The sequence below is a fragment of the Hippopotamus amphibius genome, chromosome 15 (genome assembly GCF_030028045.1).
Source record: "Hippopotamus amphibius kiboko isolate mHipAmp2 chromosome 15, mHipAmp2.hap2, whole genome shotgun sequence".
In the NCBI taxonomy this organism is placed as follows: domain Eukaryota; kingdom Metazoa; phylum Chordata; class Mammalia; order Artiodactyla; family Hippopotamidae; genus Hippopotamus; species Hippopotamus amphibius.
In genome coordinates, this window is record NC_080200.1 from 58357055 (window position 1) to 58382616 (window position 25562).

Here is a 25562-nt window from a genome sequence, read left to right on the forward strand (position 1 = left end):
CACGCACGTCCCTCCCCCGCCCCCATCCACCACGAGGGCCCGGGCACAGCGAGGGCCCGACAGCAGTCGGCGTGGCGGAACCCGGTCTCCACGTGTGAGCACCACTCTGCTCGGGAGGGAACCAGGGCTCCGTGCAGAAATGGTGGATTCCAGGGTTGGGGTGAGACCAAGCACAAGATGAGCCTGCAGCATCTAACGGCGCCCCAAAAGTAAGGAAAAGCCCAAGAACAACGTGGACAGGACAGAGAAGCGAGCTTGGAGAGGCGCACGCTGGCCTCCGAGGGATGACCTGAGCATCAGGGGAAACGGTGACAGCAATGGAGAACCATCCATCCACTCGACAGGAAACCGGGAGGCCCGACAGACAAGTAACAATGGACAACGGACAGCACAGTTACGGATGTCAAAGCACCTCCCACGGAGCACTCACTAACTACAATGGGGGAACAACTCACTTTACAACGGCGACAAAATCAAAGCGGACACCACAGGTAACAGGACAGATTAAACTGTGCGCCACTTGACGGGATGGCGTGAGGGGCCACAGCAGCACTCCCGCAACACACCTGCCGGAGACATACGACCAGAATAAAACCATGAGGAAACATCGGACAAACCCAGAGTGAGGGGCGGTCTCCAAAATAATGGGCCTGAGATCTTCCAAAATGTCAGGTCACAGAAGTTAAGGAAGGACCAAGGAGCGGCAGCAGGCTGAAGGACACTAAGAGACGTGACGACCAAAAGTCACGGGTGGTCGTACCCCGGATCCGTTGGCTAGGAAGCACATCGTGGGGTCTGAGCATGGCAAGGTAATCACCTGTCAGTGTTGAGTTCCTGACTCGGACGGCAGTATTACGGTCGTACAGCAGAATGTCCTTTTTGGTAGGAAATACACACCCAAGTCAATGGTTCGGGGTGGGTGGCACGTTCTTTGTGCTGTATCTCCAACTCTTCTACAAGTTTAATAAGATTGTGTAACAGGGTAACATACAGTGTGACAGGTATGAGGTGATCTCAATAACGATGCTGACACACAGTCACAGAGCAAGCGCAGCCCACGCGTGGGGGCGGGGGGAGGCGGGCGGAAGCAGTCCATCCTGAGCAGCCTATAAGGTACAGTGTCGACCGGATCTAAAAGTGATAATAAAGAGCAGCCGGAGGGGGCTTCCCCGGTGGCGCAGTGATTAATAATCTGCCTGCCAAGGCAGGGGGCACGGGTTCCATCCCTGGTCTGGGACGAGCCCACACGCCGCTGAGCAACTAAGCTCGTGTGCCACAGCTACTGAGCCCACGCTCTAGAGCCTGTGAGCCTCAACTACTGAAGCCCACTCACCTAGAGCCCGTGCTCCACAATAAGAGAAGCCACCACAATGAGAAGCCCATGCACCAGAACTAGAGAAAAGTCCACGCGCAGCAATGAAGACCCAATGCAGCCAAAAATAAGTAAATTAAATTAAAAAAAAAAAAAAAAAAAAGGACCAGCTGGAGGGTGGTGTGCTCTGCATCGCCAGCACAGACTGACCACTCCCTGCTCGGCGTGTGCCCCGGGCGTGAGCACTTACCGGGCATGGGGTCTAAGGGCCTTCCCTGCACTGAGCTGTCCGATCCTAACCACAGCCCCTTTTACAGGTCAGAAGACTGAGGCCAGGAGGGCAATCTCAAGACTCAGAGGCCAAGGCTGGCAGTGGTGACGCGGGACGCACCGAGGTCTGACGTGGGGGCCTGGGCTCACAACCCCCGAGCACCCCATCCCCACAACCGTGGCTCGGGCAGCCGGCGTCACACACTGCAGGGGTGGCACTCACCCCTTCTCCCTGTCAACCTGGAAAGCCACCTCCAGGGGACTTTTCTCTCTCGGTACTGTCCAAGTCCCATGAGCGTGTCCTGCACTATTAACAAAGGACCCTTCGGAACTCTTTCTAGAAATGGTAAGAGAGATGTCAAAGAGCCCCTGAAGACTGACATGGTCAGACTCGGAAAATGTCTATGAGCACATTTGACATATTCTCTGGAATCAATTACATGAAATAATTTGAAAAGCACCGTCCCCAGTCTGACTGCAGAACTTCAAAGCCCAGTGAAAGGGTTTTGTATGTATTCACTGTGACCCATGTGGAAGCTACGTTATCATGATTCCTGCACCGCAGCAGAGAGAGTGAAACTGCCCACTTCACAAAAGCGCTCAGAACAACAAAATCACATTACGTAAACACCCACTCTCTGTCCTATGTGGCTCCGGGCCTCCACGCCCCCTGGCAGGGCAGTCTGGCAACTGGAGGGGGAGGAGGAGGAGGAGAAGGAGAAGGAGTTGTTAAACCATGAAGGAGAGGCACAACAATGCGGTAATGAGCAGGGAGGGGTGAGGACGCCATCAACAATGACAGGAAAAAGGAACGACAGAAAGGGTGGGAGCCAAGAGAGGCCCCACCACTGCGTGCAGCGTGGCTCCTGGATGGGGCCCCGAACAGGGAGAAACGAAGGAGACCTGAACAGAGTACAACTTCGGCTCATCAACTTTAATTATTAATCATGACATATCGGTTCAACATTATATTCATAACATTACACGTTATTAGTACAATACTAGATCAGTATTAGCTCATCAACGGTAACCACTGAACCGTACACGAATGAACGATGTCAGTAACGGGGAAACTGGGTGCAGGGCATGAGAACCCTCTCCATCATCTTCCCAATTTTTCTGTAAATCTAAAACTTGTCTAAAAAGGTTTATTAATAAACTCTACGTGTGTATATGTACACACACACACACACAAACACACAGCAGATTTTTAAAAAACAGCCTTCACCTAGGGAACGTGTCCTGAGCACGGTCCACAGATGCTGTCGCCTAGTTCTTCCCTCCTGGGAGGCTGGCGCTCCCGCCCCTCAGCTGGGCACAGAGAAAGCGCTCCTCTCGCTGGGCTGTACGGGTTCTGCATACACACTCCCCCCAAATGCCTCTGCTCACCAGAGGTGGCACTGTGAGGCGACATTTCTGGGGACAGTGGCTTTACGTGGAGGTTCCTGCGGGCCCTTGCAGGACCATGCTCTGCCGTTCTGAGCAGAGGCACAACAGGGCCTCGGTGCTGGACGGGGCGGACGGCCTATCACGCTGCATGCTGCACATCTTTGAAGAGCCGAGTCCTATTTTTGCATCGACTGTCACTATCACTGTGAAGTCCCTTCCCTCTGTTTGGTAAGTGGCTCTGCAGGTGACAGAGCCTCCCAATAGCTGAACATGTCATTTCTGAAAACTTTTCACCTCTCTGCCAGCAGGTAAAGACATTTACCACAATCAGTGTCCCAAAGGAAGAAGGGCATTTCTGAATTATCTGGGATGCTAAACAGCTTTCATTTCGTCTCACCTCTCATTTTACACTTGAAGACCACCAGCCAGAAGGAAGGGCTCAATGGCTCTCCCCTGGCGTAGCGGTGGGTGCTGGTGGAGCCAGTGTCAGCCCACGGCCAGTCTGAAACCCAAGGCCAAGGCGTCCTCCTGCAAAGAACCTACACTGGATCCTTTTGCCATGGAAGACACAGATCTCCGTGTGTTCATAAACATACTGATGAGAAACGCTAGCTTTGGAGCACTTGCTCTGTGCCCTGAAGCAGCTCTGTGGTGAAGACGTGGTTTCACTTCCACTTTACAAGCCAGGACACCAAGACACAGAGGTGCAGGGACTCGCCCAGCAGTCAGGAGAGCTGGGACTGTCCCAACAACAAAGGCCTCAGTCAGGGGTCCTCTCAGAAGGGATTGTTGAGTCACTCGATCTTGGACTTACAGCAGGGAGGAATTGTCAGGTAAAGGAGGCTGTTTTTGAGTCTGAAGAGACTGGACTCCTCTCTTCCACCCACTGCCCTGTCCCTGGGGCCTCTCCCCCTGGGCCCAGTTCCCGGTCCGTGGGGTGGGGTACCAATCCCTGCAGGGACTGAAGGAGACACTGCAGGGCCAGACCAGGGTGGGGCCTAAAGAGTTTCCTTTTTTTCCTTGAGAAGTACACTAAAATTGCACAATTTCCTAGGTCTCAGGAAACACAAAAGCCTTTCAGAGGAGGATCAGACCTTCCTCTCCTTACAATCCATAGGAGCTCCAGCCTGTGTCTTACCCAAGACGAGCAAAGGCTGTATTTAGAACCTGGTGAAAAAAAAAAAGATGGGTTTTCTTGATCTTAGGAACAACAGGAAAGGAGGAAAACACAAGCATGTCAGGCCTGAATTCCGGACGTGCCCAAAGTGCCCACGTGCTGTGCTCAGAACCTCCTCCCTGCAAAAGATGAATGAGTTCAGGAGCGACCCCAGGGGTTAAAGAATCGGCCTGATTAGCTCCTGAAAAACTAGAATGAATGTTTTGGATCTCCTGCTTTCCTGAATGCCACACTTCTTTACCCTGGAAGACAAGACAATTACACGGCACACACAAAATTTGTTAATAGAAACGGCTGCCTGGAGAACAACTTCAAGACAGTCTTTGGAAGGTGATTTGAATCCCAGGGGACAAGCAGACACGAGAGAAGACACCTACAGGAAGATACTACGCCAGAGATGTATGACTCTTGTTAGAGAAATCTGTGCTCTTGAAACCAGCTTCTTCCTTGAACCAGCATTGTCTCGGCTTTCCTGGCTGCTATATTCACAGCTTTTTAAATCTAAAAAGGAACATTAACTTGGATGATTATTTAGAAGGTAAAAGAGCAGATGACCATCAAAAAGTACTTTTCTTTCCCAGAGTCGTTTGCAAAAAGTTTCCCATGGAAAACACTGTCAATTTCTTTTTTACAGTTCCTGCATGAACGTGCCATGTGGCTGCATCTGCCGCGCTCTAGAAATTCACTACCGTGGAGTCATTCCATAGGATCTCTCCACTCACAATCACTGTACAACATAAAGAAGGAACAGATATTCACTTGAGTCACAGGGAGGTTCTGGGTTCTGCCCAACCGTGTGTAAAAGTGGTCCAGAGTTTCCTGGTGTGGCTCCCACAGCATCTGAAACGGCCCGAGACCGGGCCCTGCAGCGGTGTCGAGGCCTGCAGAAGCGCCACGAGCTGTACCACTCGCTGCCACAAGTAAACATGAGGCTCTTTTCGGGTTCCTCCTTCTCAGGACACTAGGACTCTTCCATAGAATAATCTATATTTGGTACGTTTTAAATGAATTCAACTGTAAGACTTTCAACACTTCCTTTCTGAATCTCTGTCGTGTTACTTCATTGTGTCATGTTTTGAAGAAGCTGACTTCAAGAAAAATTCATTAAATAAACTGCTAATTCAAAATCTTGAAACTAAAGATAATTTAGAGTTCATTCTACAAAGGATCCTTCAAAATATAACCCCAACACACACTAACTCACCTTAAACTTAACTGTGAAAAAGAAATCTCTTCTCCCTAAACCCAAAATGAATTTTACCTTTGTGAGCATGTTTCAGAAAATGAGAAAAGGCTCTTTATTAACCACTAACGATGCCTCTGTTCCTATTTTTAAGGTGCCTCCAGAGATCATTTGTCCCAAAAATACCCACCAAAAACAAAAAACAAAAAAAACCCCCAAACCCATAAATCTAAAGCATGACCTCAGATCTACCTCTGCCACAGGACTTTTATTATACTTTTACAGCAAGCAGTGGAAGACAGGAGGGCGGAGAAGGAAAGCTGGGGAAGGCGCTCACTCCAGTGGCCTCACTCCCAGCACGAGAGCAAGACTGATGTCACCTTCTTCTCTGGGAAGAGCCAGACGTCTTTCCATGAATGAAGCTACAAACACAGACCATAATTTGGCTCCATACCCAGGCCACTGTTCGTCTAGCCCAAAGCTACTGCACGTGGTCTCAATAAAGCCCAGCTCCTGCTGGAGCCACTTCACAGCCCAGATCTCTCCTGGCTTAAAATGCTATCCTCCTCCCTCCTACGCCCCGCAAAGACTCTTTATTAACCAAGGCTGGGGGCTAGAGAGAGAAGTCCACCCTATGTCTTCAGGTCTGCGGCCCCCTCCGCACCTTACTGCACTTAATCCACTCCTACGTGGGGCGTCCAGGGCTCCCCAGTGGACTCTGAGGCAGAACACGCTCCTTTCAGAGCAGCCTGACGCGGGTCAGGGACGCGCAGTACGTGCAGGTACAGGGGCCGTGTGCACTGGACTCCACAGCGCCACCAGCGGCCGCTCGGGGCCTGCCACACCACACACACCGAGGTGGACGCGTGTTTGTGGACAGAAAGGATCCGAGGTTTTCACTCTAAGGTGAGTGGAGGGGGCTTATTATGCATGAGTGGCTGGTCCCTGTTCACAGTCAACCAGGACAGAGGGCTGGATGCCGGCCCCGGGCCACGGCACGTCGCTGTGTGCCTCCTGGCTGCGGTTTTACCAGCCAGAGGCGCAGAAATGGGGCCACTGGCACCAGGGGCGATGGGAGGCAGAGTAAAGTGGCACAACACTTCCTCCAAACCAACAGTAAACAATGGACCAGAATCAAGGGACATCCTTCAGGAGAAGGGAGGGTCTGTGAATATCTCATGCCAGAAAAAGAACTAAGAGGAGAAGCTGGAGATGCTGGGAAGAGGCCAGAAGTGAGGGGCCGGGTCCCGTGGTGGGGTGGGAGGGCGCACAGGTGGAGACGAAGACGTGGCCAGGTCCCGGGTGGGGAGCTCAGAGCCGGCCCCCAGGATGGGTTTGCCGGGGAGGGCAGCCTGCAGAGAGGAGAGGCCGGGGATCTGTACGTGGCTCTCCAGGCTCTGGCACACAACCGGTGATTCTATGAAAACCAGCGGGAGGGAAAATTGGGTGTAGAAGTTGGCAGGTGTTTACATTTTTAAGGTTCTGTTTTTTATTTTTTTTCCCACGCACAGTTTAGATTTGGGCTTAAGGACTTTCAATTTAAGGGAAAGAGAGTCACGTACCCCTTAGAATGCCAGGGACCACGTACCAAAGACGGTAAGAGAGGAGCGCGACTCGGCTGGGCAGCGGCGGAGGCAGACACGCCCCCCCTTGCTCTGCACCAGGGGTAAAGGCAGCCCTCCGCCCCGGGTGCTGCTGCAACCCTCGGCTCGCCCTAGAGACCTCAGACACAAACGTGTCCTACAGAGCGCCTCACTCTTGCTGCCCCTGAGCACCTGTGTTGACGGCTTTGACGGTCACCTCAGATCCGTGGAAATAACGTTAACTGTGAAAAGACAGGGGAAAGGCTGCCACAGAAGGCACGTCCCTAATTAAGAACAGAAGGAACCGCAGGAATTGGAGGGAGGGATCAACGGGGCGCTGGTCGCACACGAGGGCACCCAGCAGACCAGCACCTTCACACTGCAACTCGCTCGGGAAGGTGCGAGGCAGGGGTGGGGCAGCTGAGCCCACAGTCACGGGTGAACCTGCTACTTGGGGCAGAAGCCCTGCTCTGAGGTTTGGTTGTTTGCAAACCCTGGTTTGCCTCTTAGATTTCCTGGTGCCTGAAGTCTTTGCTCAGAGGATCTAAATCTCACATCCATCCTCAAATCACATGGCTACAGCAATAGCTTATCTTATGGAAAAAACCAAGGAGAGAGCGAGCGCACTTTCCACATTTCTTCTGCTACAAAAGAAAGGCAAAAGTATTTTCTAGCAACTGTAAGTAGGAACATTACACGTAACGCAGATAAGAAAAATCCAGAGGTCTATCCCGGGTGCGACAAAGCTGCTGAACACAGAGGCTTTTCCAACCCGCTTCTAAGATCGAGAACACAGAAGGTTGGGTTGTCACTTTAACTTTACGTACGGAGACTATAAAGGAGGTAACTTTTAAAAGCCATCTTCCCTGAACAGGACTGAAGTGTGGTTTGCTTTCTTATCCCACAATTCTATCTCACATCAGTTCCCTGACAAACCCAGACGTACTCTCTGTCATGTAAAACCCATGGACGCAACCCACTCCTGCTTATTTTTGTGTTATAGATTTTGAGACTAAATCATTAGATGTATATTGATACTTTCATAATTGAAGGCTCTCTATTTCTAATAATGTTCTTACAATTTCAAGTCTATCTGCTTAATACCAATATTCCTACACCAGTTGTCATTTGATTAATATTTGCCTGGTGGATCCTTTTCTAACACTTTACATACTTTCAAACTTCCTGGGTATTTATGTTTTAGGTGTGCCCTCTGAAAACAATACACAACATGATTTAAAAAAAAAATTCAATCTTTCTTTTAACAAGTATAATCTATTTTGCATTTACTGTAATCACTGCTATTTGGGGACAAATTGCTATATACCTTATTTTGTGATTTCCAACATGATTTTTGTTGTTCTCCTTTCTTTTGCTTCCGCTAGACCCATTTTTGTGATTTTTTATTTATCTGGTTTTCTGTATTTCTTTTCTCTTTATACTTATGGGAAGCAGTGTTTTCTAACCCGGCATTTAGAGGTCATTCAAAAACACTAAAATGCACCCCTGACTTTACAAATCTAAGATACACAACACCTCCTGCCATCCTCCCAGGACACCTCTCCACCTTCTGTGTTCAAGTGCTCTGAGGTTCTGCTCCGTCTTGTTTTTCCCTACCTCGCCCAAGTCTATCATCTTTTGTCTAAATCCTTTGATTTACAAACATATTTACCAATTTCTGTGCTCATTATAGATCCCAGTCGTCTCTTCTACTTCCTTTTTATTCATTTAATTAATTCATTCAACAAACACTGCTGCATGTTTAGCTGCACCATGCCGGCCTTGTTCTAGGCACTAGTGACAGAGACATGAACAACACAAAGGCCCTGCACTCGTGGAGTTTAAATTACAGTGGGCGCTTCCGTTATTCTGACTAAACTACGCACTTAAGTTCTCCTGTAAGTAAGTGAGTGGTAAACACCCTTGGTCTTGGTCTATATTTCATCCTCACTGTTGAATGACAGCTCCACTGGATGTGGAATTCTGGATTCTGAGTTCCTTTCCCTCAGGACTTCATCCCACTGCCTTCCAGAATCTGCAGTTACTGAAGAGAACTCAGCTGTCTAAGAGTCATTCTCACGGCTGTGATTTTGTCATTTCTCTCTTCTTGTTGTCAAGACTCTGCGTTTGGTGTTCCTCAGTTTTACCATAATGTGTCTCAGTTTGGATTCAGCCTACAACTTCTTCTTAAAACAACTTTTACCCTAGCTCCTACAGCTTCCATACATGTATCATGGCATAGTAATCTCTTCCGCCTTCACTCCTCTTTCTCTCAAAACACAAAAGAAAATGGAAGGCACATCCACCAATGTGGGAAAGCCCTGGGCCAGATACCACACGTGACGCTGTCATACACACGTTACTCCCTCTCCAGCAGCCCTCACTGTGCCTACTTTTCAGCTAAGAAAGTTAACCTCAGAAAGGTTAAGAGACTTTTCCAAAGCCACACAGCTGGCTGAGCCCTGCAGCCAACATTTGAACTCCACAAACCCCAGGCTGTGAACATCCCACACCTTTGCCTCCTGTTTCCGAAGCACATGCATTTAAAAGAAATAGAAAAGGTCATTACAGAAGTTCAAGGACTGTTATTCTCTGATTATGAACTGGAATATTACAAACTAGTCAACATATACCAGTACAATAAATATGACAAAAACATCCAAGACATTTTTCTGTTTCAAGAACATTACATTTTACAAAAGGGTCAAATGTCTAAACAACACACCTCACTGAAGCTAACTCATCAGAGATGGGGTTAAAACTGTAATTCAAAACTAACCACACAGGTATTTATGGGAGAAAACAGTATAAGCCATTGTTTTACCTGTGCTACTTCTTCAAAATCTTCATGACGTTTCTGCAAAGCTCTGGCCCGATGGAGAGATTTCCCTACACCTGTATGTTTGCTCAGAAACGCTTCTCCATGGTTCTCAATCCAGTCCAGCACCTGCAATGAAATACAGATACACATGCCATAAAAACCAGGCCTGCCTTGGTCAGTGCGTAGGACTATTCGCTAAAGATACAGTCTGTTATCAAAACTGTTAGAAACAAGAAACAAAGCAGATAATAAGCGGGAGCAACCGGACAGTAATCTAACACCTTGAGAGTTACACCTTACCTCAGCTTTCCCACCACGATTTTAATCAGTTATTACGTTAACAGTGCAAATCTGTCTGTTATAAATGTTACATGTAGTAATGATTACATTAAATCTTGCCTCCGTTTATGCATGACTGAGCCAGCAAAACTGCCTGGGTCTTGTGTGAGACAGTGGTTATCAAGCCATGGAGGAGCAGTGGTTATAACATAACCATTTTTTAAGGCTCAAAGCATCACAACTCAGACAATTCAAGTTTAACAGAGCTAATGTTTTTCTGTCTCTTTTAAAAGACTGGAAACACATAAGTAAAACCCAAGAAAACAAGACACATGCCTCCGTCCTGGTCTTTGAGGATAATATGTTCTATCAACTAAGCTGTTGTGAAAGCTAAACATTCCATGAATTTAAATACATAAAAGTTCTCGCTAGTTGAAATCCACCACACTAAAGACAAAGAGTGAAAGTAAAGCAGGGCAACTCAAGGTTTTTAAGTTCATAGCTGGGGCCAAGTAGCTCACTGGCTACTGTACTTGAGAAACTGCAAAACACCGATGATATCAAACAAAATATGAGACTACATCAAATACACATATTGTCTCTTTCTGATGGAGAGGGGATAACCAGCAAAAAACTAAGTCAGTGACGTCTTTAGCTAGAAACTTTCGCTAAAAGATATTATTTAATTACCTGAAGACATTTATTCATGTGTTGCAAAAGTACTGAAGGCCGCCTTGGACTCTGTAATTAGTAACCATGGTAACTAAGCATACAGATCAAAACGGTCTTGGACTAAAGACCCGACTGGAGCTGCACAGCTAGCACAGTGGTCCAGAGGGCAACTGGAGGAGGACCAGTCACAGCCCTCCACTAACCACAAAGCTAAGGGGGCCTAAGGGTAGGTGTAACGTACAGCATCGGGATAACACTGCTGAGTGTATCATGGCGATCACCCTATAATGTATGCAAATGTCAAGTCACTACATAGTACCCCTGACCTAACCTAATACTGCGTGTCAACCATATTCCACTTAAAAGATAAATAAAAGGGCCTTAATTTGAGGTTCACTGCTACAAAAGTGATCCCCTGCTCTTTGTTACCTGCACCACAGAGAGATCAGCTGTGCTGACAGACATCTAGAGAGAAAGAGGCAGCTGGGAAAGGTCAGAGCCTGCTGTCCAGGGACAGCTGGACTTGTCCTCTTCTGCTCCACACCGGCGACCGTCCGGTCTGACTGAGGGTCCTTTCTGCATAGTGCTTAGCGAAGTTAGTAGTGCATGTAAATAAAATGGCTTACACACCTGAATAAACCTCCAGTGGTCCACTGTAAAGACCCTTGTTTTATAGAAAGAGCAGGAGTGTGTGTGCGTGCGTGAGTGCATCACGCACATGCACGCACATGGGAGGACAGGGTGGGATGTGGAGGTCAAGCCTCGCAACGGGTGCTCAGACTAAGGGTACACATTTACCTTATCTCCAGAGTTCATTTCTGAAGCTCTCTGTCAATACCATGCCCTGCCAGTCCCTGGGGATCACACTACCAGCACGATTCCTACTGGGTCCATTTGCATCCTGTCACCACAGCCTCCCAGTCCTCCTGAGCGCCCTCTCGTGCACCCCTCACTCCTAGTCCCCTGCACCACAGACACGGGGCAGCCAGTCTGCGCCGCAGCCTCCTGACTGCTCGGTGGGGATAATAATGGGAGCCTGCGGGTTGTCAAGCACCTTAAGGTCCTGGCGTGGCAGGCAGAGAGCATGCGAGCCATTCCCACCCACGAACCATTACCCGTGGCGGCTTCCCTCTACTGTCAAGCTCTTTGGCAGCACAGGTTATGAATATTCCACTGCTTTTTAACCAGTGGACTTAGTACATTATTTTTCTTTCTTGAGATTAAAAAGAGAGGAAGAGAGAGACCTTCAGAAGCACCATTAGTAAGTAATGCCACATTCACCACCCGACATCAAGCTGCTGAGTTGTTTATATGACAGTCTTTTAGTACATATTACAGAACACAGGTCCCATCTCACTCCTAAAGAAACACCCAATGACAGCTTCAAGATGTCTCAACTTCAAAGACTGGATACAGTTAATGGAATGTGCCTCTGGGCATGAGGCCAGAGCCAGGCAGAAGACTAGGATCAACTACATTAAGCTTGAAAAGAGTTGAGAGATATATAAGTAACACCTATGCTACCGTCCACCTGTCTATCAGATCTGCATGAAGGGCTAGGAGGCTTTTTGTAAACTACAACCATAGTATATTCTGTGTATTCCTCAACATACTGTAAAAAGAAAAATCAAGGTTTGGTAAACAGCAAACCTGATGAGTACTGATAACTCAACACAGACTTGAAATGAGGGTGCAATTTCAAAAAGTACAAGACAAACACTATTTGGTAGAAAGAGCTGGAGGAAGCAAAATATAGCCTTTTTTAAAAAATAAGAATTTGTTTTCTCAAGCCCAAGAAAAGTGCTTCAGAAAGCACAAGTTGGAAATAAAAGCTATTATGAACCAACCACTCAGGGTTACAAACGGGTAATTCTTCTTTCATTGGTGGTTCCTTTAGACAGAATTGTAAATACCAGGTGAAATTATATTTCCAACAAACATAAAAGTAATTCAAAGAAGACTGTACAAATTCCAAGAACTTTTTAAAAACAGTAGCAGACAATTATGAAATCTAGCTCATATTCAAAACCAAAGTTTCCCACGAGGCTTTTGCTTCTCGTAAGTCTGAGAATGCTTCCCAGACTACCAAGGAATCCGGAATGAACGTACCTGTCCAAGGAGCCCTTGAAAGACAAGCTTGTGGAACCTTTCCATTGAAAACATAAAAATATTTGCAGGTCAGGGGCTCCATCAGGCTAGCCCAGCCGGCCCCCTCCCTCCCTCAGCCGTGGTGGCAGCTGCCCTCTCCCCGCCTTGTGACCTTCACCTGAGGAACAACCAGACCGACCCAGGACTTGCTCTCTGCAGCTGGCTTGAGGAAAAGGGCAGAAGCTGGCCCTTCCCTCGGGTCACCTGGTTCACAGTGAGAAAAGTAAGACTGGGAGGCTGACACTGCCTCCTCCCTGTTCAGAGGGATGTTGTGCAAGCTCGTTCCTCTGTATATCAGTGCCCTCTAATAAGCACCGTGATTGCCCCCAAGGTCAAGGTTGCTCCAAAGTGAGCCATCAAGACTTAAAACACAGATAACTCATCTCAGCATGTAAGTCGATATGTCAGCTGTGCAGGAAATCTCACAGACTGTTTATCTCCCTGCAAAACTGAATGTGATGATGGCAGGCACGACGCTGCCCATCTCAGCAACGGCACCGCTGCGGGAGTCCTGCTGCGGAAGCCGGCACTGACACATGCCACACAGCGGCCCGCACGGACGGCTGGGGTCGGAGCACACATCGGGACTCTGTTTCACACGTGAGGACACAGGAAAAACGGCTCCCATGTGGAAAAGCCATACTGTGGACCTGGACCTAGGAATCAGGGTCCATGCTCTTCACCTCTCGTCTCCACCACCTCTTTTCTTCAAGCTGGCACGGCTGGCATACAGGGGGCAAACTGAGGTATGGAAGGAAAGAACTATCTGTGCCTCAGAGCAGTTCAGGCTATTGAGAAAATCACCTCCGATGAAGAGACACTCTTATAAAAGACAGCAAAACGGGGGGAGGGGAACCAGCAAAGACCACCAGGCCTGGACCACACGCCTCGGGAACTGGTCACTCAGGCCTTTTCTACCCCCACTCACATGGCCGGGTCTGGCCATCCTGTACAGTCTACCTCCGAAGTAATTTTCTGCAATAAGCCCCCAATATCTAGTATTCACTATGTTTTGTGGATTAATATTTCTAAGTAATTACTATTGAAGAACTTGTGACTAAATGCTAAACCCTTGTCAGAGAGGAGACTGATTCTCAAGGGCCTGTGTGTCAACCACATGCAATATGAAGAGCACTGTAACCACATTTTCCCTTGATAACGCAGAAGTGTTTATTTCAAATACTTCTGGAATGGCCTGCCGCCATCACCACGCACCACGTCACTGCCTCTGGCATCATCTAGCGAGAGACTATTCTGTGCTGTGCTTGAGAGGGCAATACAGGTCCATAAGCCCTTATCCACCAAAAGCTAAAACAGTCTGAAAGTCCAAATATTTTTTCAAAACTTGGTCACAAAAATTCATTGCCGATAAGTCCTGACCTGAGGCTACTAATAGTCTTTACTGATCTCTCTAGCGTGCGTCCTACGTTTGGCTGCAGAAATCTCCATGTGCTTGATCACGGGGGTGCTGCCCAGACCCCACCAGAGTGTGCATCGCAGTGCACGCACTCTGTTATCTTTCTCAGCTTTCAGAGTCTTAATTCCAAAACACATTTGTCCCCAAGGGCTACAAATAAGAGAGGAGACTTTTATTATTATATCTATTAAGCAAGAACTGGAGGCTCAGGAAAGTTAAGAGCCCAGGAAAGAACACCTAGTAAAAAAGAGATACAAACGCAGGACTTCAAGACTCTAAAGAGGCTCTTATCCCTTTTTATATCGTGTTACATTATGAAATGTAAATACCATATGAAAACCTTTAAAAGATTTCTAACATTAGAGTTCTAGCACTAACATTTACTGTTTGTAAAAACTAGACCAGACCTCTGACATAAAACCACCAAGAGCATGTTAAGCTAACCTACAAGGGTGAGTCAAAAATCATCCACACTCTGATTATATTAAAACGTCCGTTGGCTGCAATGTCTTAGAGCTTTCCATTCAAGGCTACTGTCTCCCCCAGTCACTGCTGTGCAGGTGTGAATGTGTTACCTCAGTTCATTTGTAACTGTGGTGAGAGCAAAAACAGATGCCCCACTTGCAATCTGCACGAAAGAAGAGCAGTGCAGTGATTCGTTTTTTGTGATCTGAGGGTGTACCTGGTGCTGTTATTTATCGAAGACTCTGAGCAGTATGGAGAAAGTGTTTTGTCGCAAAGAAGTGCATATGAATGGATAGAGAAGTTCAAGGAAGGTCACACAAGTATTAGCCATCAAGAAGGAGCCGGGCACCTGTCCACATCCGTGTTGATGACAACATTGAGCGTACACGTGAAATGATTCTGTCGAACAGACAAGTGACAGCGGATTATGCGGCAAATCATTTGCCCATCAGCAGTGGCTCTGCCTGTAAAATAACCCATGACAGACTTAGGTTTTGAAAAATTTGTGTGGAAGTCTAAACTTCAGATTAAACGCAGAGGACTGCTATCCAAGGGCGCTGTGATCGTGCATGACAATGCACATCCGCACACTTCTGCCCACACGGTCGACACTCTGCAAGAACTTCCTTTTGAGGTGTTAAAGCATCCTCCCTATAGTCCTGATCTTGCTCCATCGGACTTTCACCTGTTTGGTCCCCTGAAAGCAGCCCTACGAGCACAAAGATTCACATCTGATGAGGAAGTGAAGACAACAGTGTAGTCGTGGCTCACAGCTCAGCCTAAAACATTTTTTTGAGGGAATACAAAAGCTTGTTGACAGATGGACAAAGTATACTGAAAAGCAAGGAGATTATGCTGAAAAATGATGTATTTGTCTTTTCTAGAAGTTAATTAAAATAAATTCTACAGGCAGAGTGCGGATCATTTCTGACTCACCCTCGTATATTTACTGAGAAATCTGTATACAAACTGTATTCGGGGAAAGCATACAAACATCTGTCAGTTTTAGCTACTGTTTTAAAGAGACGATGCATAATGAATAAGTGTTTTCTGTCACAATAATAAGAGTTCCCTCCAAGTCACATTTCAAGCACACGAAAATGAAACAACTCTGCTGATTCTACATTCAGTATAAAAAACTACGATTACATGAAATAAGTGAAAAACAAAGGTAATTCTAAAATATTCTGAATTTGTTCTTTTTTATATAAAATCAGATCTTCTAGTTGCAAATTTCCTCCCAGCCCTAACCTAGATTCCCTATAAAACCAAAATTAACCCAGTTTCACTTACTTTAGTTACTTCCTTGTTCAACCTGCTGTCTGTTATTTAAATCATCAGGATGCCAATCTAAAAATGCACATATGGTGTTTCTAGTTCTGCTTTTAAACAAGTGCTCCTGACAGAAGCATTTAGATCAGAGCCTTCTTGATGACCAAATTAATGCTATCTTAGTGATTATAACAAAGGATGACTGAACAACTAAGTGACATCATTTGAAAAGGAGGCCTGTTCTCTGATAACATAACTTCTACTAAAGGCCAGTGTTTTAGCACTGCCGCAAGGAGGACACCCAATATTATGCTGTTAATGACATTTAGCCACGAAGTTAAAAAACCCGAAGTGAAGGAATCCACACACTCCTGCCATCTCAGCCTGCCTGACGCTCTGTCCCCTGATGCTCAGAGCATTTTTACTCCTGAAGCTGGTCTCCTAGTCACAGTCTTCCCTCAGCAGCGGAGGCCAGGCTACCCCACCGGCTGCTCGAGGCCGTGAGCTGAGGAGAGCTGCGCTCGGGGCCGCGGGGGGCGGAGAGTCAGCACCCTCTCTCCCTTGCCCGTCTCCCCTCATCCACTCCGACGGTGAACGCGAAAGGTTAATAAGAAGGTAAAAGAGAAGAAATTTTAAAAGTCTCCTTAAGTAGCTCTTTTCCTTTGCAGCGACGGGCAAGTGCAGCTTCGAGGAAAGCCCCTCCCCCAGCCCGAGAAGCCCCACTTAGATAGCTCTTCTTAAGTATCCATACGTGTCAGTTTCACTCTTTGATTAGCTCAGAAGTGAAGCAACCTCCCAGGTCAAGTGCAACCGAGACGCTGAAAACGCACTAGGCTTCCTGCAGCTTCGGCCAAGCCATTTGACTTTTTTGAATCTGGGGTTTAACCTGGAATATGAGGGGCCTGGCCTGATGTGATCACAAGGGCCTCTGGCTCTAAATTCTGTAAAGTCCATGGCATAATATTTACAGTGAAATGAAACAGATACAAAATTCCACAGGCATCTGTGGGCTCTTGGGGTCTGAGGGAAGAAAGAGGAACGTTCTAGGTCCAGCATTCACCGCTGCCTGACAATAACCATGGTCTCCCCCCACATTTCTTTATTTCTCTCCAGTGGAGCCAAGAACTCCCCATTTCTTTAATCACTGTATTTCAAAATTAGAATTAAGTTTGCTCTAAAAATATAATTACTCTTAACATGGAAACATTTTTAAAAAATGGTTTCTGGATCATTTCAAAGTATCTAAGCCTAAAGCTCACTTGGAAAAAGAAGCTATTTTAAAAAAAAATACCTCAGTCAAACACACGGTACAGGACACCAGATGCCCTGCGCTGCAAGAGCGACTTCTCTTAACTCCCGCGAGAGCACAGGAAAGGCTGGGAGCACGTGTTCCACACACTTTCTTGGCTGGAAAGCAGCCTGGGTGAGATCAGGGAAGGAGGGCTCAGAAAGAGGCTGGCAGGCTTCTAACCTCTACACCATCCATCCACCCATCCATCCATCTTCTAAAAAAATATAAATCACTTCTCCTGATATTATCCTAGTTTTAATTACAGAAGTTCGTTAAGTTTCTTAAGGAAAACAAAGAACCTTAGGAAAGGAGGGAGGGAAGAAAGGAGGTAGGTAGGTTATTATTCATACAGCCTCACCTTGGATACCCCCATCACACCCCACCAAACCATCACTCTACCAACAGGGGTAAACACCTTCAGCAATTTTCTAAACTTTTAAAAATTATTTTCCCCATTCTTAATTTGGAAATAAATATAAAATGGTTCAAGAAAAACTTAATATGTCTAGGAAACACGTCCAGATGTTATATATGGCTTAAGTCTAGTTACAGAACTATAGAAAAACACATACACACGTGTATGCATGCGTGCAGTCTTCTCTGCCCACTGATCCCTGGGCACTTTCCTCCTAGGGGACCCTGGCAATGCGGCCGGCACTCAACAATGGGGAGACCAAGCTGCCTGGGGTTTGTCCTTGACTCTGTCTGCTCCTGGTCATCCTGACCCCTGAGTGCATGTGTCCTTGAGGGCTTGATGACCTCCACTCCCTACTCACTTCTGATTGACCCCAGTCCGCTGGGCTCCCACCTCCGGTCCCACTGGCCCACAGCGCCAGCTCCCTCACGCTGCATTCCTGCATTGCGTCCACTGTGGGGAAGAGATTCGTCCCTTTTCCCAACCTTTTAACCCGACCATCGAACTGCCAGCTCCTTCCGAGCTGCAGTTATGAGTTGCAGTTACTTAGATTACTCGGACAGTCAAGCCTCTTCCGTGTTCCTGTGACAAAAGGTAATGAAAGCTGGCTCCAAATCCACCAGAAAGATCAGCAGGCAGCCCTATCTGCTCCCAGCAGGTTCCCCATCCCTAATCAAGCACCTGCTCTCCTGGACTCCATAGTTCTAATTGAGAAACTCAGAAAAGGCAGGATCAGAACTGTGAGCGTGGGAACGTAAACAGAAGACAGTTAAACAACAAGGGCTATATGATGATCCTGATGAGAAAACCCCATCCTTCTGACTTAAATTAATGAGCAAAGGACAAGTGAGGTTCAGGAACCTTCCCCTGAGAGCTAGGTCCAGTGTAGGTGGAACCTACGCTTCAGGCATCCTCAAGGGATGACTTTTACTGGAAAAAGCCTGGCAGCCTAGGACCCAAGACAGAACCATGAGAGAGCTTCTCTGTGGACCTGAAACCCATCCCTCTGTGTTCAAGGCATCTCACACGTTGGCAAAATTCCCAGGCAATGAAATTATCCCCTCCTTCCTCAGCCACCCCTAACTCCCCAACATTAATCAAAGCTCCTGGTCCCTTCATGAAGATCTCCCAGTTAGATGACTTAATTCAGTGTAGGGCCAACCTGCCTCCATTTCATAATAAACAAAGAGACTTTAACCCCAAATAATCTTTAATCAGCAAAAACTGGCGAATTCCTTACATTTATCTACTCATTCATTCATTCATTCAACAAATATTGAACATCTACTATCCCAGACACCTGGGAAACACCAGAAAATAAAACACAGACCACTGCCCCGTGGACCTTAATTTCCGTACCCCCTGACTTGCACGCTGGTCCACGGCGGGAACTGAGCCTTGTCTGCTAGCCTGGAATCTTGCCCTCACACCGCACTCGCCACCCTGCAACCAGAGCAATCTTTGCAGTGGAGTGCATCTCATCATCCACTCCTGCAGCATCAAGTCACAATGCACAGCCTACAGGTTTGAACTCCATGTGGTGAAACAGGGAAAGCACTAGCCTCTCCACATTCACGTCACTCAGGTTGACTATGTCCCTTCAATGTGTCCCGATGCTCACGGAAACAACTCCCGAGCCTTCACTGTGGAGGTCACCCTTCCAGACCTGCCCCCACTCAGCCTCCACATTCCCAGCCACCCACTCCAGGCACCTGCTGCTCCAGACAAGCCCCGCCCTTTGTGTCTCCGCTCTCCCTCCAACCCCTGTTGCCCAATCCTCAACCTCCTGACTTTCCACCCACCCACCAGAGACCAGGTCAAGCCCTGCATCTCCCAGGAAGGCTTTCCTGGCACCCCGGTAATTGCCACTTGCACCTCTGTTCCAGGAGACTTCATCTTCCTTATACACTGCAGCCTTGATGTCTGAAGCTCCCCGGAACCCCCAAATCTGCACAAGTCATTACAGCACAGAGCTGTCCCCTTAAATCCCACATGCAAGGGAGGCAGGCAACACGAGGAGGGCAGCTAGTTTCACTCACTCCCTCACGTGGGTAGCACCTTAACAGGCATGACCCAAACTCATGTCTTGGCAACATCACACCCTACAACAACCAAAGACATAAACGCTAAATCTGAGCACGCTGTAGGCTAATTCAGTAGACTGTTAGAGCATCTACTCTCACGAGGCTACAATTCCTCGAGAAAAGGAACGCTGAGCTAATCAACATATGCACCTCTGCACCTCTCAGAACATCACATACTCAATTTTAGATATTTTGAAAAAAAAAGAATGGACCAAAAGAATGTAGAGTGGACTAGATTTGCTTGACCATTTTTTCAGAATATTAGCTAAGAGCCCAACACCAGCCTGGAGGGAGTTTTTTCAAGAGATAACTCAGTGTGGGTAAAGGGCTGTGTGGGGAGACACAGGCTTTTTAGAAGATCTCCCCGTCTGAGGGGCTTCTTTGGGGTGAGTCAGCCTGCTTCAGGAAAGCGGATTTCTGGGGCCCATTTGCCTCACCCAACATGCTGGAGTAACTAAATCCCACCTATCCAAGGGGCAGGCAGACTGCCCCAGTGAGGAGGAGAACGGGTCTGATGGCATCCTGCTATGGACTGCTTCTAAAACTCTCATCTCATTTGAGTGAGTGCAGCAACGATAAATTATGCTGTTACAGTAAACCAAAGCACACTTTAACTGAAAAAAACACCACCTGGCACTAACACAACTCTTCATTCATTAATTCAGCCAAACATCCACTGAGGGTTGCTCTAACAGTAAACAAAAGGCAACAGGAAGAGGTATATTATTTGACCACCAAGAAATACGACAAATGGTATTAATTTTATTTTTAAGCTAACGATGACCAAGGTTAACATTGTCTAGTAGGTAGCACGTGTGTTTGGGCAAGTCTTCAGCAAGTTCTTCCCAGCCCACCCCATCCTTTGATCTGGACCCGTGGTCAGCGCTACGGGACAGCAGCTTCACGACCTCTACCCCATAGCGCCTGACTCCCACCATCCAAAACACCGTCCAACCAGAAATTACAAAACTGCCTCTGCTTGTTATGGAAAAAAAAAACTAACCACTAAACCAAAATTATGCGTGTTTTAAAAATCACATCCTCCCATGCCCTCCCCCCAGCCTTCCCTTCCGCAAGGGCACACACTATTAATGGTCTCACACCTTTTCTTTCAAGTATTCTTCCACAGACAGGCATATACTCTCCTTGGAGGGCTGTCTTCACAAGCATGTCATCATCCTCACCTCTTGTGCGATGATAAGCTGCTTTTCTTTTTCCTCAGTATTTACAGATGCCTTTTTATGACCCAAAGCAACCAAACAGAAACCACTTGTGGTGTCTCTAATTGGCTTCTCATGTTTCTGTGGAGTTTGATTGTTTCTGTCTTTGCAAATTTATCTTCTGCTGAAAACGTCCTTCTAAAGTACTGTGCTACTATTTTCTTTTCTCCACTTATCCTCAGCTTACCTTTCCTGCTCTATGCTCAAGATGGCAAAATTTTTCCCTGTGTGTGATTAATTTCTTGAGTTTCAGAAACACATTTTTGGTTCTGACAAGGACTCCTCCAAGGTAAAGTGTCTGCTTTGCTTAATCTCATCAACTCCGCTCCTGGCTTCACAAGTCAAGCCGACAGAGCAATTTCCTGTTTGCATAACAAGTCCAAACCATTCCCGATCATTTAATCGACAAAGTGTTTCCCTTAAAGAGTAATTATTTTTCTACGGAATGCTAATAGGGCCATAGACTGCAAAATGCTTTCTCCCGCCGACATCCAACCGAGTTCTGGTTCTTGAGAAAAAAAATTAATAGCTTAAAGAACTGGCCTCATAATTATCATAATTACCTTTCTACCTATAAAAACTAATGTTTGCTGTTTTCAAATTCAAGCACAGTAAGTACTTGGCACCAAACTAGATGGTCAGACTCTTCTGGCCTGTTCCCAAAGGCTTCCTTTTCTAATGTGAGCAGCCCAGTGGCTTATTCTTATGCGACAGGGCACCCCAAGGAGCCATGAGAGGGGGAGGAAGTGGGGGAGGGGTGTACTTGGGCTGCTCCAAAGACACAAGTCCAGAAAGTGTGCTGGCCCCGTAGACACGTAATGAAATCCTTTAATAATTACATTTAAGCTATTAACATTTCACGCTCTGTGACAGTTTTTGGACAATTAAGAAAAACTAACATTGGAGCTTTCAATTTCACAATTTCAGTTCTCACAGTAACTCCTGGGCCTTGACTCCTCCATCTTCATTCCCTGGCAATTACCTTCTGCGACTAAAGCAACGTTGTAAAGAAGCCTGCAGAGCATCAAAACGATGATTCCTGTGGCACTTTGCACATGCATCCTTCGGAGAACTCGAAAACCATCAGTAGAATCAACGCATATATGCGAAAACTAGCAATTACAGAGGAAGTAAGAGGACCTGGAACTCACCAGGTCGCGACAGGAATAATGGTCAGTGCATATGGAGGACCTACATGTCACCAGGACACGGCACGACCTCCACCCCTCAGCCCATGCAGCAGACGACCCCCTGACCTTCAGGTGATACTCGGGAGGGGGCAGTCCAGCCCCCACCTGTCTGAGCAATGCTCCCGGACTCTGGGACACTCAGGGAGGGGACACAGGCTCTGTTCCCGACCCACCACTGTGGCTTCATGCCAACCCCCCCGGATGCCACGGGCTCCCCTGTGCCCCCAGAGTTCCTCATCCTGACTCACACCTCATCCACATCCTTGCTTTCCCCTCTGTTTCAGAGCAAAGACACAACTTTTCTCTTATTTATCACGAAAGCTACATCGTATTTTATAAGCCCCCACAGCTTTAATCCTCAAAACCCTGGTAGCAGGACAATCTTTCTTATTTCGTAACAAGGAATAAACAGTATCAGGACTGGGCTTACTCTCATTTTTGTAACAACAAAGATGTCAATGGCTTAGAAATGAATGATCATAAAAGCCCATTTTTCAGTAATCAGACAACCATTTACTAAGCCCCCCGCCCCGTGCCCCTCAGACGGCGCCATCCGCCCAGTGGGGAGAGACGCATGATTAGCTTATGATTAAGTAATCGGAGAGCAGACAGATCTTGAACTGCACCAGCACCCCAGTACAAGCACCAGAGGCATTATTCCCACAGACATAACTGAGGATGACCTGACTCAAGAACGAAACCGAGGGGCTCCGGGTTGGGCCCTGAATCACCTCCTGTGTTCCATGCCTGTGAGCTGTGGCAGCCAGCAGCTTCAATACACGTTCTCAAAACCCCTTTCACTCCTGGTAAGAAAGAAGCTGTGCGTCTGTGTGCACGTGTATATGTATTTTTCCCTCTCCCATCTGGCCTATCTTATTTTCATCAGCTCACACAGGCCCCTGTGATGATACCCTCACCCACACTCTCAGCTCAGCACAAGTCACCCCCATGAGAAAAGGGGACCCAAGGAGCTCACCTGCTGAACATCCTGCTGGAAAACGCACAGCTGCAGCCTCTGGTGGAGCCGGACCTTGCGGTGCTGCCAGATGTTCTCGAGCTGCCGCTGGTGGTGCAGCACCTCGTGGATGACGTCGAGGACGTGGTGCACGGCCTTGGAGTAGTTGGCGGAGGCCGTGAGGGAATCGGAGCTGCCAGGAGTCAGGGGCCGCTGGAGCTTGTCAAGGAGTGACTTCCCGTCCTGGCTCACCTGTGGGCAAGTCGGACGAGTGATTATAAATCAGCGACTGTTCCAGAGTCCAGGCTTTACCCAGGCCACGCTCAGAGCCTGGCCTCCAGGGCATGCGGCACACGTGCACACATCCTCACACACATACACACGCGTGCGCCACAGTTCTACTCAAAGGAATATTTTATAACAAATCCATCAGTTATTCAATGACATCACAAAAACAGATACGGTAAAAAACTGAATTAAAATGAACATTCATCACCACAAAACAGTGTGGTAGATGCTAGTCGTAATAAATAAACATGGTATTTTGCCTTCAATGACATGAGCTGATATAAAATTTCATTGCTGGGATATCTGCAAATTAAAATTTAAAAGTAATAGTCTTCCTGAGTGATGTCAGTGAGGACACAGCAATCACAATGGAGGACAATTCTAATGCTGCAACTGAAGCCTCACTTAAAAAATCAACAATCTAGCATCAGGCAAGGAACATGTACTTTCACTTTGTGACACAGCTGGAGTGCAATTTTACTTCACAAGACAAAAAAGAAAATTAAAAAGTGCCGTTTTATTTGGTTCATTCACGTAGAGGAGGCCATTTTAATTAAAACACCACCATTTTTAAAAGGGGATTTCAGTGCTATATTACAGCAGTTAACTATCAAAGTACAATTAAATGAAAGCAATCAGACTAAGCAAAAAAGGTAAGAAACAGTGAGGGTGGAATAAGGAAAGAAAAGCATTACGTCTTTTTTGCATTTAAACTTATGAATGATTATGCCCGATGTGGTAGAACCAACACGATCAGACTGGACAAAAAGAAGGATGTGACGCACACGACGTAGCTGGGCTGTGCGTGTGATTCAGGGTGTTTCCTAAGCTAGTCCTCATCTCCATGATCCTGCTGCTCAGATCCTTCCGAATCTGAAAGCCTCCTCGCGTTTCTACAGAAAGGAGGGGCAAGAGGGAGCCTTGTTAACACACACAGGCTGGATTCAGGGGTGAACCCTTAGGACAGAGGAGAAGGGGGCGGCAGGGGACTGCGACAGGCCGAGGGGAGCCTTTAGCAACCAGACACTGGCAGCAAGTGAGAGGCCTGCAGAATTTTCTAATCTCTTCCTTTAATCCTCTTACAACTTGAAATCCTGCTGGAATGTAACGTTTGTTTTCTACTACCTGATTTGGAGACCTTTGTTGGAAGTGCTGACTGTTGCTCATGCAGGCTGGCTACCAGCCTCTGTAGATTAAAATTGATCCAATACATCAAGTTAGAAAAACTGATGCAGAAACAAACCAAGCTGACATAACTAAAGAGAACAGGGGAGAAAAAGAACCAACTGAACCACTGCGTTGTGTCAGGCATGTGTACAAACAAAAACTATGGAAACCCAAGGCTTCCAAAGCAGGGAGTTGCCTTCCGATGTCACTGAAACTTGCGTGGGCACAACGGCTGATACAATGGTTTGGGGGAGGGGAGGCACAGTGACTGACCTGGGGGAAGGGATTTATTGTGATAGATCAGAGGGGTAGGATATCACCTCAAAATGAAAAACAGTCCTGCTGTTTGTAATAACCTGAGTTAAGCTCTATTTGACATATAAACATGGAGTTTTTTTTCCTTTTTCTTTTTTACGCTTATTCTAACATACACTGATTTTTCCAGGAATGCAGTTAACCATGTTAATCAAAAGAACGCAGTGCCGGACTTCCTAGGTGGCGCAGTGGTAAAGAATCTGCCTGCCAAAGCAGGGGACACGGGTTCGAGCCCTGCCCTGGGAAGATTCCACATGCCACGGAGCAACTAAGCCTGTGCGCCACAACTATTGAGCCTGTGCTCTAGAGCCCGTGAGCCACAACTACTGAGCCCACGTGCCACAACTACTGAAGCCCACGTGCCTAGGGCCCGTGCTCCACAACAAGAGAAGCCACTACAATGAGGAGCCTGTGCACCACAATGAAGAGTAGCCCTCGCTCGCAGCAACTAGAGAAAGCCCGTGTGCAGCAACGAAGACCCAACGGAGCCAAAAATAAATTAAATAAATAAATAAAAAGAAGGTAGTGCCTGGTTTTCTACACAAGTTAACAGGAGTTGCTTACCATTTTAAAACACCAGAGCAATAATACCATTCTCAGTATTTGAGTCACAAATATTTAACACATGTCCAGCCTGCATTTGTAGTTG

General features: G+C 47.1%; 1 protein-coding gene across 2 annotated transcripts in view; it reads right to left on the reverse strand.

Moving 5' to 3' along the window:
- The window catches only part of TRIO (trio Rho guanine nucleotide exchange factor), a 340281-nt gene that overhangs the window by 152984 nt on the left and 161735 nt on the right, over window positions 1-25562 (reverse strand). For both annotated transcript variants that reach the window (XM_057708158.1, XM_057708157.1), the window contains exons 9-10: window positions 23165-23395; window positions 9739-9861 (exon numbers count right to left, since the gene is read on the reverse strand). In XM_057708158.1, the coding sequence (XP_057564141.1) occupies window positions 9739-9861; window positions 23165-23395 (354 nt within the window). The remainder of the gene's footprint in view (window positions 1-9738; window positions 9862-23164; window positions 23396-25562) is intronic.